Source organism: Thunnus albacares, chromosome 22, assembly GCF_914725855.1.
Source record: "Thunnus albacares chromosome 22, fThuAlb1.1, whole genome shotgun sequence".
Taxonomy (NCBI): Eukaryota; Metazoa; Chordata; class Actinopteri; order Scombriformes; family Scombridae; genus Thunnus; species Thunnus albacares.
The window spans coordinates 27201725-27213676 of NC_058127.1; the positions used below are offsets into that span (position 1 = coordinate 27201725).

The window sequence follows — 11952 nt, forward strand, 5'->3', positions numbered from 1 at the left end:
AAAAATTGATTAAAATATTCCTGCAAATGTGGTGGTCAAGTTCAAATTCTGTAATTGTTTTATTAAAATTCATAATTATTTTATAAATGTTACTGTTGCAAGAAATAGCCTAATAGGTTTCATAGTCTATATATGAGCACTGTGGTTCTGATTTATCTTCATGAATAAAAACATTTCAACCCCCCCCTCATTTTTTTACAAATCGCACCCTGTCCATAAATAAGTATAGTGACTGGTAGACAAATTATTGCCCTTTTCAAACAACCTGGTAACAACAATAAGAACAAGAAGAAGAAATAAATGAATTAGTATAACACACAAGAAAAAATACATTTAAAGAGAATGGGAAAGTTAATGTTGTTAGAATTTAATTCTAATTCTATTTTTTTTAATTTACTTACTTATTTTTTTTTTTATAATAATCAGTCATTCTATATAATACATTCACTCACTCACTGGCGCACACACACACACACATACCCACTACTACTGTTATTTTTGTTGCTATCATTGTTATTATTGTATCAATATCATCATTAAGGTGGCAGTATTATCTTTTATTTTGGATTTTTTTTTTAATCTTGTACTTTTACTGAATTTATTTTAATTTTAACTTCTTTTTTTGCTCCTTTCCTCCTCTTATCTAATCTAATGATGTCATATATAATAATATATCAGTCAGAGGGACCAAACCACTACTTTTACTGCAATACTTTAACTACATCAAGCTCATAATACTTATGTACTTTTACTGGTGCAGGATTTTTCATGCAGGACTTTTACTTGTAATGGAGTATTTTTACATCGATGTATTGGCGCTTTTACTTAAGAAAAGGATCTGAATACTTCTTCCACCACTGGTTATCAATTAGCAGTCATTGCGTGTCAAACTGAGCCTGCTGAACTGCTGAACTTATTTGGAATATGGTCAAACTCTTCATCAGTGGAAACTGCTCAAATGGTGCAAAATGTTGCCCAAATTATCACAGTATGCCCAAAAATACCCACCAAAACCACCCAATCTGGTAACTGTTGTGAAGTTATGAATTTGGGCTATTTGGACACAAGAGGTCAGTGTTGACCTTCCACATCTATCTACTCAATACTACAGTGATCACTGAGACTGCAGCTTTGTAAAAACATTGTACTTTAATAAATATAAATACTACAAAAATACAAACATAATAACACAAAAATAGACATTATAATCAACAGTAAAAACAGATAAAAAATACATCTTTATTGGCACTAATGCAGCCATCATTCTGTCTGCAGTAACATCTCTCTCTGTGAAGTGCATCAGTGTCTGTTGTGTCACACAAAAAAAATCTCACTTTCCTTCATATTTCGTACTGTCTAGTCAACCATAAAACATTCAGAGAAATAAATTAACAGCAAACATAAACTCTTTACAAAGAATGTCTCAGTCATGTCAAATAGGTGTGTCACTTTGTCCTCTTGCATTAGGCACATTATAAATAAAATGTCCAGTAAAATAAGTCGATAATGTCATAAGCAGCCACATGAATCCTGTTGGTCTGGTGTGGTCATCATATGTATGGTCATCATGTGGCATATGAGCAGCAGTAGTCTGGCACAGTGGAATGAAGGCCGCTGTTTAGAGTGGGTTATTGAACTGACCCATGAACAGAACAGCACCTGCACACAGGAAGGGAAACATTACATAAACCACCTGCTCCACCTGCACTGCTCAATGGTATTGTAAATTGACATTTCATATTAAAACATAATAAGAGTGTTACCTGTGTGTTTGTGCTGGATGAGGAAGAGGAACGGTCGGTCCAGAGTGATCTCCTCCACTGCCATACGAGAAAACATCACAGCAGCTAACAGAGAGAGGAAACATACAAACAGGTCAGTGTCTGTAATGTGTGCAGCCCCCCAGGCGAACTATGGTACAATTGTCACATTTTAACTGTACTATTTTGTAAGCTGCTAAATCACTAATTACAAAAAATTACATGACTTTCATTATATATGAGTGTGTCAATATGTCACGAGTATGCGGTACTGGATGTGGTTCTTCTGTACATTTTGAATACAAGTTTCATTTGCGTGGATAAAATAATTATAAACTTGTTTTTATCAGGGGTTTCTGGCTTTGACTGCAGCTTTGCTTAAAGATTAATTCCAATTTATAAGATGATGGGTTTTATTTGACTCAAACATTCACTTTTTTCACATGAAACAAATTGATACCTTTAGTGTGTGTGTGTGTGTGTGTATGTGATTCAGTATTGAGCCTACCTGTTGCAGCTGCTCCTTTGGTTCCTTGCTCATTCACTTCGATCTTCACCCTCTGCAGGACCTTTGAAACACACAGTCTCTCATCAGCTGGAGGGCAGAAACACAGAGAGATTAGATACATAGTTCATCTGAATGCACTTTACTGTAGTCTGTAATGTGGTTCAATGTTCGAAATAAAGGGAAACTGCTGATATTAGTCAATGCATATACAGGTTGTTAAATGATACGGAAGCCTCAGATGCAACTAATAATTAAATACTAGGAGCAAAGCTTGTCATACCATGTAATCCCTCTCATTCTTTGCACTTGAACTTTGAGCTTTTACCCTTAAGGAGGCGCTGTAGACCAGTAAGAGCCAGAATAAACGTGTACAGCAAGTTCTTCCTGATAATGCATTTACAGTACTGAATGCAGCCTCCTTGTGCCTCTGTCTTTAATTACATTTTGCATTTAGCCTCTTTCTGTATTTTTAGGACTTTTTAAAACTGCATCTATGTTTTTTAGAGTCATGTTGTTTGTTGATTATCTGTCCTAAGTTAATTGTCTTATTTATGGTGTGTGGTGAAGACAAACTCTATACCCTCACTCTATAACTTACTGGTGATGCGTGTGAAGTCAGCTGTAGCCAGGTTGAACATGTCTCCCAGACCCATGTTAAGGAGAGCAGTCTTCAAATTCACCTCAGAGTTCAGAGTAAACCTGCAAAAAAACACAAAAATTAACATTTCATACTCGTTGCTTGAGGCTGGTAGCCATGGAAGAATCAATATGACACAAACAACCCAGAAAACTACACTACACTGTTATCTACCCTCATACAGGACAGTCTAATGTCTAATGTCTGCCTCACCTGGGCATGGCCAGCTGTCTTTTGACGTTCCTCAGCTCTGTTCGCCACTGCTGAATCCTCTGGTTGCTCAGATCTGCACTGAGTACGCTCAATGGCACCTCAGGCTCAAAGGGTGACACCAGCAGCATGCTCAGTGAGTCGCCCTCATATGGCACCTCGATTACATCATAGTCCACACCATCAGCAGTCACAAACTCACCTGTTGATTGATGAGAATGAGATATATGTATTTTTCTAAGTAGCAAATAGACTTTCTGTCATCCAGCATCAAACTGAGATCTGCACTGAGTCAGCGTGTTCAGCCTACCGTAGTTGAAGCGGTGGGTAAGTCTCATCATGTGCACAGGCACGGTGCTGCCATTGGCACAGTGGAACATCCTCTCCTGTGTCAGTTTGGGGTCAAAGGGAACCTTCCACAGGCCCTGGAAGTGAAGGGCATTAAGGAGAACCAGGCGAGTCTCATCAGTCAGAGATCCAGATGCCAAGAACTCAGGGATGGCACCTACAGAAGAAAATACAAAATATAAATCACAAAGGTTTCAAAAGATGGAAGCAAAGAAAGCAGCCCCCTTCAAACAAAGTTGAGGGTGTCTTTGGAGAAGATGGCATGCTGTTAGCTGGTTATTGTGAGTACCTGCAGTGTGGTCTGAGACCCATGAGTTGATGATGCCGACAGCTTGGTCTGGCTTGGTGAAGTCCACCTGGTGAGGGTGGGTCTGGAAGGCCTTGGACAGAGCCCGGCGGTATCCCTTCTCCAAGCTCATCTTCCTCTCCACCATCACCCCGCTGGCTATCTCCACACCCTCTTCACTGGAAAGGTCCCGCTGCAGGAGACGCTGCTGCCTAGACATCCCTCTCTCTGCAGGAGAGCGGAGAAAACGGTTTAATGCGCTCACCAATAATACACCAATTTAACTGCTGCAATAATACACCAATGTATAAGCTTATGATTATATTGTATTAACCTTGGTTTTTCTTATTTTTATTTTTTAGTTTTCTAATGCAATTTGTGATGCAATTCCTTTTATTCCTATTCTAATTGTTATTTCTGTCACATATTATAAATTTCTGTTCTACAGCTACAGTGAGACTGGTGGGCCTGTACAGGGTGCTACAGGACAGTCACAACTGGGTGCATACAGTACATGCACCTGTATATGGCTGCTAAGCATTGCACTCAATATAAAGTGAATTTTTTTTCTTTATTGTTGCACTCAGCATAAAAATAAAAAGTTGAAACTATTGTACAATTATATTCTAAATTATTATTTTTTTCTGTACACTGTTATGGTTTGCTGTTAGTCCCATTTCCTAAAAGAATCCTCAAACCATCTTCTCTTAACTACTGTATGACTCACCTTGCAGTGAAAAGCCCATTGCAGTATTTAAGGCCTTACGGGTGCTTCCAGCAGCACCCAGCTGGGCCATGGCCAGGACGGAGGCCACCCCATACGGGGAGAAGGCTACGTTCTGGTCCACGGAGCCCTGGGCTAGCTGGGAGAAGACCTTCAGGCCAAAGTCAGTCTGTTTATCCTGTAGGGAGCCCAGCCCCACTCTGCTCAGGGTTAGCAACAGGAAAATATACACGCAAAGCATCCTGGGAAAGAAATAAGATGGTAAGTTTGATTGTGATATTTTTTGTCACAAATGCTGGTTGGTTTAAATTCTGATTTAGTGTGCCGCAAGTACACTTGAATTTAAAACCTAAAGGTAAAACCTTTTAGTCAATTGAAAAAATGCTTTTTTCTCAAACATGCACTGAATGCCAATAGTCACTGGGTTAATAAAACCTGCCCCTACTCTTCTTTGCACAAACATGTAAAATGCGTCAATCGTGAGAGAGTAAATATAGCACCTTATTCCAAAGGAGAGCAAAAGCTCAGCAAATGTGTTGGATGGACAAAATGTTGCCCAATACTGTCTATTCAAACCTCTATTCAAATAGACAGTATAGACAGACTTAAATGCCTTTTGCCCAAAAGAGTTGGAAGTGAAACACACATTTGTCAGTGAGTGCAGTGCTTCTGTTTCTTATTGAGAAGGAACAGTGAGTAATAGAGTAACTCTAAACAGTTTTCTTTTGGGAGTTGAAAGAAAATTAACTTCGCTCAATGACACCGGAAATGATTCCACATTAGTAAGCTGACTGTAACAAAGATTTAATTACAAACAAAAACCAAACTTTGGCATAATTACTGGTATGCCTGTAAACATGCCAGTATTAACAAAACAAATGAATACAAATGAACAACATGACTAACCTGTTGATTCAGCGATCATTCATATTAGTTAGACATCATTCCATCAGTTTAACATTCTGTTTATTCCATCTACCTCTCCTTTAAACTGTGCCTCTATTATATAATCCCTATATCAGCCAGGTCTAATTATAAACCCCTCTATCCTATTTAACTCAACTTCAAATAATTTACTGCATCGTCTCAGATATTCAGATTCTTCATTTCTAATCTAGGATACCATCTTAAATAGTTGAACTAACCCTTTAAATGTTGTGCAAGCACAAATGTTGTCAGTGAATGTCCTTACTGCTATACTGCATCACAAGTGTGTGTGTGTGCGTGTGTGTGTGTGTGTGACTCATGTTCATGTCAGTGTGTTAACTGGAAAATCTGTGTGTCAGTAACATTGGTTTTCCACTGCAGGCATTAACACTGCATGGGTGCAGCTTTACATGCCAGCAGCATCACAGAGCTGGTGCTGGGTCAAAGGTCAACACTATGACCTCAGTCTGTCTTTGCCTAACTACTCACTTCCAGCTCTGAACAAACATGCCGTTACTGCTCACCACAGAGAATTACACACAGTTTGATCTCCCAGTTGCGCACCACTTCACCTTTGTGGTATTAGATGAATAAATATAGTGTTAAGTAAATCTAGTATAAAGTGAAGTGTTAATTCACATATAGGTATAATAATATGTATAATTTGATTACTGGTGCACCTTTTTAAGGTGGTTATTCACACTATCCAAAAACTACACAGCTTATATTTAATAGTTTGTAGCTTCAATATGGAATTGTTTTCATAACCCTTTTTTTTTTTTTTACTTGCATTCTGTTTTTGTTTGTTTTATCATATGCATGTAACACAAAAATACTTAATAAAGATGTCTTTACTTTGTTGCTCTAAATAAAACATTAGACTGACACTGATTCCAACATGGCGGCTTTGCATGATTTTAAGGATGCAGCTCCTGATTTTGTTAGAACACCCCTAAAATCTGAATCTGCAAATTAACTAGTAAGCTGTCAGTTAGTAGCATATAAGTATAAAGGTGCATAAAATGGAAATACTCAAGTAAAAACTTGAGTGAATGTACAAAGTTATCTTCCACCACTGCTAGTGTTAGATCTAGTATAAAATGAATCAATAAGTAATGTATGGGTATAATAATGACTATAATTCCACCAGTACTAGTAGAAATGATGGCTGTAGCTATCTTTGCATATTTTTAAATAAATGTATTTCAATGTGACTTCTCTTAGGGCAAATAAATATTTACCATAATGAAATAAACCAATAAATACACACAAACATACAGTAAATAAGACAGAAAAAATAATGCAACATAAATGAAGATTATATCTTACTCAATTTAGAGAAGAAAATTTGTTGCTCTAAATAGAATCTTAGACTGACTTTAGGTCCTGATTTTGCCCACACTGATGTTTAAACCGTGCATTTAAACTGTATTTCTGGACTTTTTGGCATTAGAAGCATCAGTTATTTTAAGCATCTTTGAGGCAGCAAGATATAACCAACTGACACACCTTCTAAACGTTTTGACACAGTCTTATAACTCTAATGACTTCTTGTGTTTACACGTTCATTTCTCAGTAATATGAATAGAATATTTAAAGAGTTAAGTTAGGTTCTGACTGTTTATTCCATTTATAGTGCTTACCTTGCAGTTGAAGTGTGTGAGATGTAGTAGAGATGGTCTCTGTTATTACAGCTTCAGTTTCCGTCTCTGCTGTGGCTGCTGCTTGAGTCTGAATGTCTGAATGACTTTCTTTCTTTTTATAGTGTAGAGCTGCATGGTCTGAAGCCCCGCCCCCCACCTACGCACGCACACACACACAGAAGTTATTAGTGATGATGATGTCATCTGACACTGTCTGGATAGGCTTCCTTTTCATGAACACACACATCCACTCTCCCTCCCACACTCACTTTCCTCTCTCTCTCTGTCTGTCTGTCTCTTTTGCCCAAAAGCATGACAGAGCTCATTTGGAAATTCACTTAACGGTTTTCCCTGTCGTGTTCAAACGCACACACACATCACTCTGGCATGTACAGGAAGTAGGGTGTCCTCAGAGGGAAGGTGCAGTCATGTTTTTTATACATGGATCCCTCTGGGTCATTGAATGTTTGAAATTGATAAATCATCAGTTGGCTGACAGCCAGGGGCTGCACCATTACATGACTTGTGATTCTCCTGAAGAAAAAGTCTGGGTGGCTGTAAAGGAAATGGGTGTAATTTTTTTGCTTCATTTTCTCATGAATAAGTACTTTAGTCTAGCCTAATCTATTGTGATCTTTGGTAAAAACATGTGAGATTCTAATGTTGGCTTATAAGGACAGGTTCACAATTTTAAAAGTGTGTCTTAAAACAACAGTCAAATGTTCATATGAAAAGTGAGAGAGGTTTTCCTCGTTGTAATCAGTCCTCCTGTACATACTGGCTATCAAAAGATCCCCTTCAAATGTGCTTTTAATGTAAATGATGGAGGCCAAAATCCACAGGGTCTCCACACAGTCATTTTGTGCAAAACAGCATTTAAAAGTTGATGTGAAGCCACCAAGAAATAACTGAATCTAATGAGCAGGTTGATCTCTGCTAGTGCCACCCTGAAGCTAAAATAGCAATTTTACACACATTCATGCTTCCACGAAGATCACCTTTTATTATTTTAATGATTTTTACCACCAGTCACAGAAGTTAATGTTACTGAGTGGGACTCTAACATTAGCGTAATATACAATCACTCTCTTGACTCTCACTTTGGGGAGTGACACATCAAAACACCAAATTTGGTCCGGGATACCAGCATTCCTTATCCCACTACTCACCAAGCATCTGGTAGACAGGACAGAGAACGGGAATTAACATACCTCTTCCATCTATGTGGAATGAGGCCTCAGTCAGAAAAAATTCTGATTAAAACCACTTGTCTTAGAAGTTAAAAAGCAAAGCCAATAAGAGCTTCCCTTATGTGCCTCAGTTATGGAATGTGTTTAATGTCTACGGTTTTGATTTCCTTCAGTGAGTAGAGGACAAACTAGGATTTTCAGAGGGTGTTGAGCCATTTCAAATACTAAGGTGTTAAGGGAGGAAAGACAGGGAGGGTCACCCACAACAAACATGTTTTCTCTCTTCACTCTGGTGGTACCTTTCCATGCAGATAGTTCTGGTTTTATTAGCCCAGGTTTTGAGGTATCTGTCTCTGAGATTTTTGCCTTCACCACCAATACAATGAAGGTGAATGGAAATTAGTTTATGATGCTCACAGTTTTGAAAGATTACAATAACAGTCATATCTCTTTCCAGAAACAGTGTCCCAGTTTCTCTGGATAATCAACAAAATACAATGACAATCATCATTAGAACTACTTTCTGCCAAAGAAATAGCAGATGAGAATCTGTGGATTATCCAGAGTAACAGAATCACTCCTGACAAAAAACTCTAACACCAGGTAGACATTGATATTGGTGATTCTGCAAATCCTGGATTATGTTCAATGACAATTTTTAAAAGATGATTTCCTTCTACAATATCAGTGCATGGAAACTACAGTATGGTTGAGTGTAGGGAAATTTTGTGGTTAATCGTTAGACATTGACAGGACACAAACTCTGGTCTCCTGGGTGCTACACACCCATCCACCACATTGACCTGCACACCCTTTAATTCTGTCTCTCTACATAAAGGATGCAATACTTCCTACATTTGCACTGAATGTTGCTTGAGGTGTGGAATCGTCCAATATGAAGATATTTTTGAGATACTGGGCTAGATGGTGATTTGCAGACCAAATGTACATCTACTACAGTTACAGAGTGGTGTTACTTACTCATTAATATGGAACAACAAAGTATTGTAGTGGTGGTTGAGTGATCTAAGGTTTTCTCACAGCAATCTAAAACATCTTTTCAATGTCAGAATTTGGGGGGGCTGCCTCTGACGATTTCTGTTTCTTTCCAAAAATCAGACAGAGGTCACTTGACCCAGTGATTAGCCATGTGTGTTGTAGACACTGTTTGTGCTGTTATCCCTATTGCTACAATTCATTGAGTTTAGATTGCAAAGACATGCAAAAGACAGTGGTCTTGTTGAGAGATCAGGAAAGTAGTGCCAAAACATCATAAGGTCATATGTCAAACATTTTACCTGGTTCAGCATTTACTGCAACCCAGAGCGACTTCATCTGGAATGGTAGACTATTTTAAGTGATTGTGGTCGTTGAGATGAATTGTAATATCCTGTCTCATAATATTATAAACTGCCTGTGCAGTGTTTTGGTGTCTGATAAGCCTTCAGACTAAAACTGGACTCCTTGAAACATATTTTACCGTAACACCAATGCCCAGAGTAACACGCCCACTCCAGCTCTCAAAGACAAAAATGTCCTCCTACAAAGTCATTAATGAAGAAATTCTCTTTAATTCCCCTTGAAATAAGGTTATCAAAGATAACTGACACTGCCAGCTTTTTGGCTAAATCGTCAAAGATGAGATGTTAAAGATGATGAAAATAGGGTTAGTTCCATCATGTCTCTTAACAAAGCTCCTATGATTGTTCTGAAACTGTGCATAAAGTTTAGCAGACTGACATACCTGCTGTCTTACTATGACACCAAAGCAAAGGACAAATCCAGGCTATTAACTGAGATGACATGGTTTAGGAACTAGACTACCCTGATGTCATTGTCTTCTGCTTTTTATCTTTCTCTTGTGCTTTGTACTTTTTGCCTTGTTTCTTGAACTCTGATGACTATCTCTGCATCCTGTTAGTGCTGTTTAAGTGTTGTTGCCCTTTAATTGCCTTGTTAAATCACATAATACAAAGTTCCCACTAATAACTTGGAAATGTGAGTGCGTGCTCAGACACAGCCGCACAAATGACAGGATAATAGCTTTGAGCAGTGGGTCAGTGACCTCAGAAGTTATTATAAGACTTTTGTTTTACCACTGTTGCGACTACACGTCATCCTGCCGTTTGTTCAGACAGTGTTGCCTAAAATATAAAGATGCATCAACACATCTGTTTACTTAACTTCACATAACCCCCACATCCCCTCAGGATTTGGTACATTCCATATAAGCTTGTCAGTGGAAATTTGGCATGTACCACCCACTCAGTTCTCTGTAGGGGCTTCAGAAACATTGGAATAAACTGTTGCCAAGACAACACACAACAACACACAGTCTTAGTAGTCATTAGATCCCAGGTGGTTGTAAAATAATATGGACTGATGACAGGATTGTTGCAGATAAGGTTAAACATTATGGGAGTGCGGTCACACACACCGAGAGCCTGAGATTAATGGATCAAATTGAATTGATAGTTCAGTTCAGTTCAGTAGTGATGATTTTTATGACTGTTAGTAGACTGGTTTTGTATATTCACGCAGTCAAATAACTCATCAAACAGAGGAACTCAGTGCTGTGCAGCAGGTCAGGCATAAGGGATTCACACCTAAACCCAATCCTGTTTTAAGGCCTGTCAGCCAATCCAGGCTCCACCTCCCTCCTCCAACTGGCAGATTAACCCTTTCAATGCCACTCTTTTCAACAATGTTTAAGCAGTCCTTTGGTGCAGTGTAAAAACATAAAGACATAAAATAGTACATAAAATAAGAATTTTTCCAATTTCCTCATTTCCTAACAGCTGCTTACCTCACTTATGTCTTAGGCCTTCTATGAAGGAAACACACATATATTAATATATAAATCAAGGTCAAAGCTACAATATAAATTAGGACATAAAGTTAAATCTATAGAGCGTGATTGTTAATAAGTACACTGATTGGGTTTTATCAGCAACGAGTCATTTTCCTCAGTCCAGAAATTCCATTGCGTTAGACAATGGCAGGAAATTGTTGTTTTTGTTTTGTTTTTTTATCCATCCTATGAATAAAAATTGGTTATGTACACACAATCACTGTTTATTTTCCATTTTGGAGGGTTTTTTAAGGGAGTTTTTCCATATTCAAGGGTCTAAGGACAGATGATGTTGGATTGCTGGACAGATTGTAAAGCCCCCTGAAGGCAAATTTGTGATTTGTTATATTGGGCTATGCAAATAAAATTGACTTGACTTGAAAATAGCTCTAGAATAGCTTGGTAGCAAGATACATCATGCAAATAAGCAACCCAGTCTCACATCAAAATATGTAATAGGTACATTGGTCCACAGTGCAAATTGTATTAGTTTCACAATAAAAGCTCTAAAATTGAAAGATGCCGATGTTTTCTTGGCCTATTCTTCTCTATTGGCCTGCATTCACGTCATGTGACTGTCAAGCTTCTGTCTGCAAAAACAAAAAAAGGCTGCCATTCCTTTTATTCTCAGTGGAAAATGCAATATTTTCAGATTTGTTCAGCGAATGTATATGATGTTTAGTCTGTCAGTTGTTACGAAGATTTTTTTCAGGCTCTCTATCATTGCTGTGGTGGTTGGTATGGATGCTTCTATCACTGAAACCACATACAGTAGTTGCATCTTGTTTGAATCATTGTCATTGCGTTGTGTAGTTATCTGAGCTGTTATGTTATTTGTGTTATTGTGTTATTTTATATAACTGTTTGA

At 38.1% G+C, this 11952-nt stretch overlaps 1 protein-coding gene across 1 annotated transcript; it reads right to left on the minus strand.

The window, feature by feature from the left end:
• Positions 1-1225: 1225 nt before the first annotated feature.
• On the minus strand, positions 1226-7130 carry serpine1 (serpin peptidase inhibitor, clade E (nexin, plasminogen activator inhibitor type 1), member 1). Its single transcript, XM_044341878.1, has 9 exons — positions 7044-7130; positions 4477-4715; positions 3753-3977; positions 3426-3620; positions 3119-3317; positions 2867-2967; positions 2269-2355; positions 1764-1847; positions 1226-1659 (listed from the first exon to the last, which is right to left on the minus strand). Exons 2-9 carry the CDS (start codon positions 4712-4714, stop codon positions 1619-1621), a joined length of 1170 nt encoding a protein of 389 aa, XP_044197813.1. The 5' UTR covers position 4715; positions 7044-7130; the 3' UTR covers positions 1226-1618.
• Between the last annotated feature and the right edge of the window lie 4822 nt (positions 7131-11952).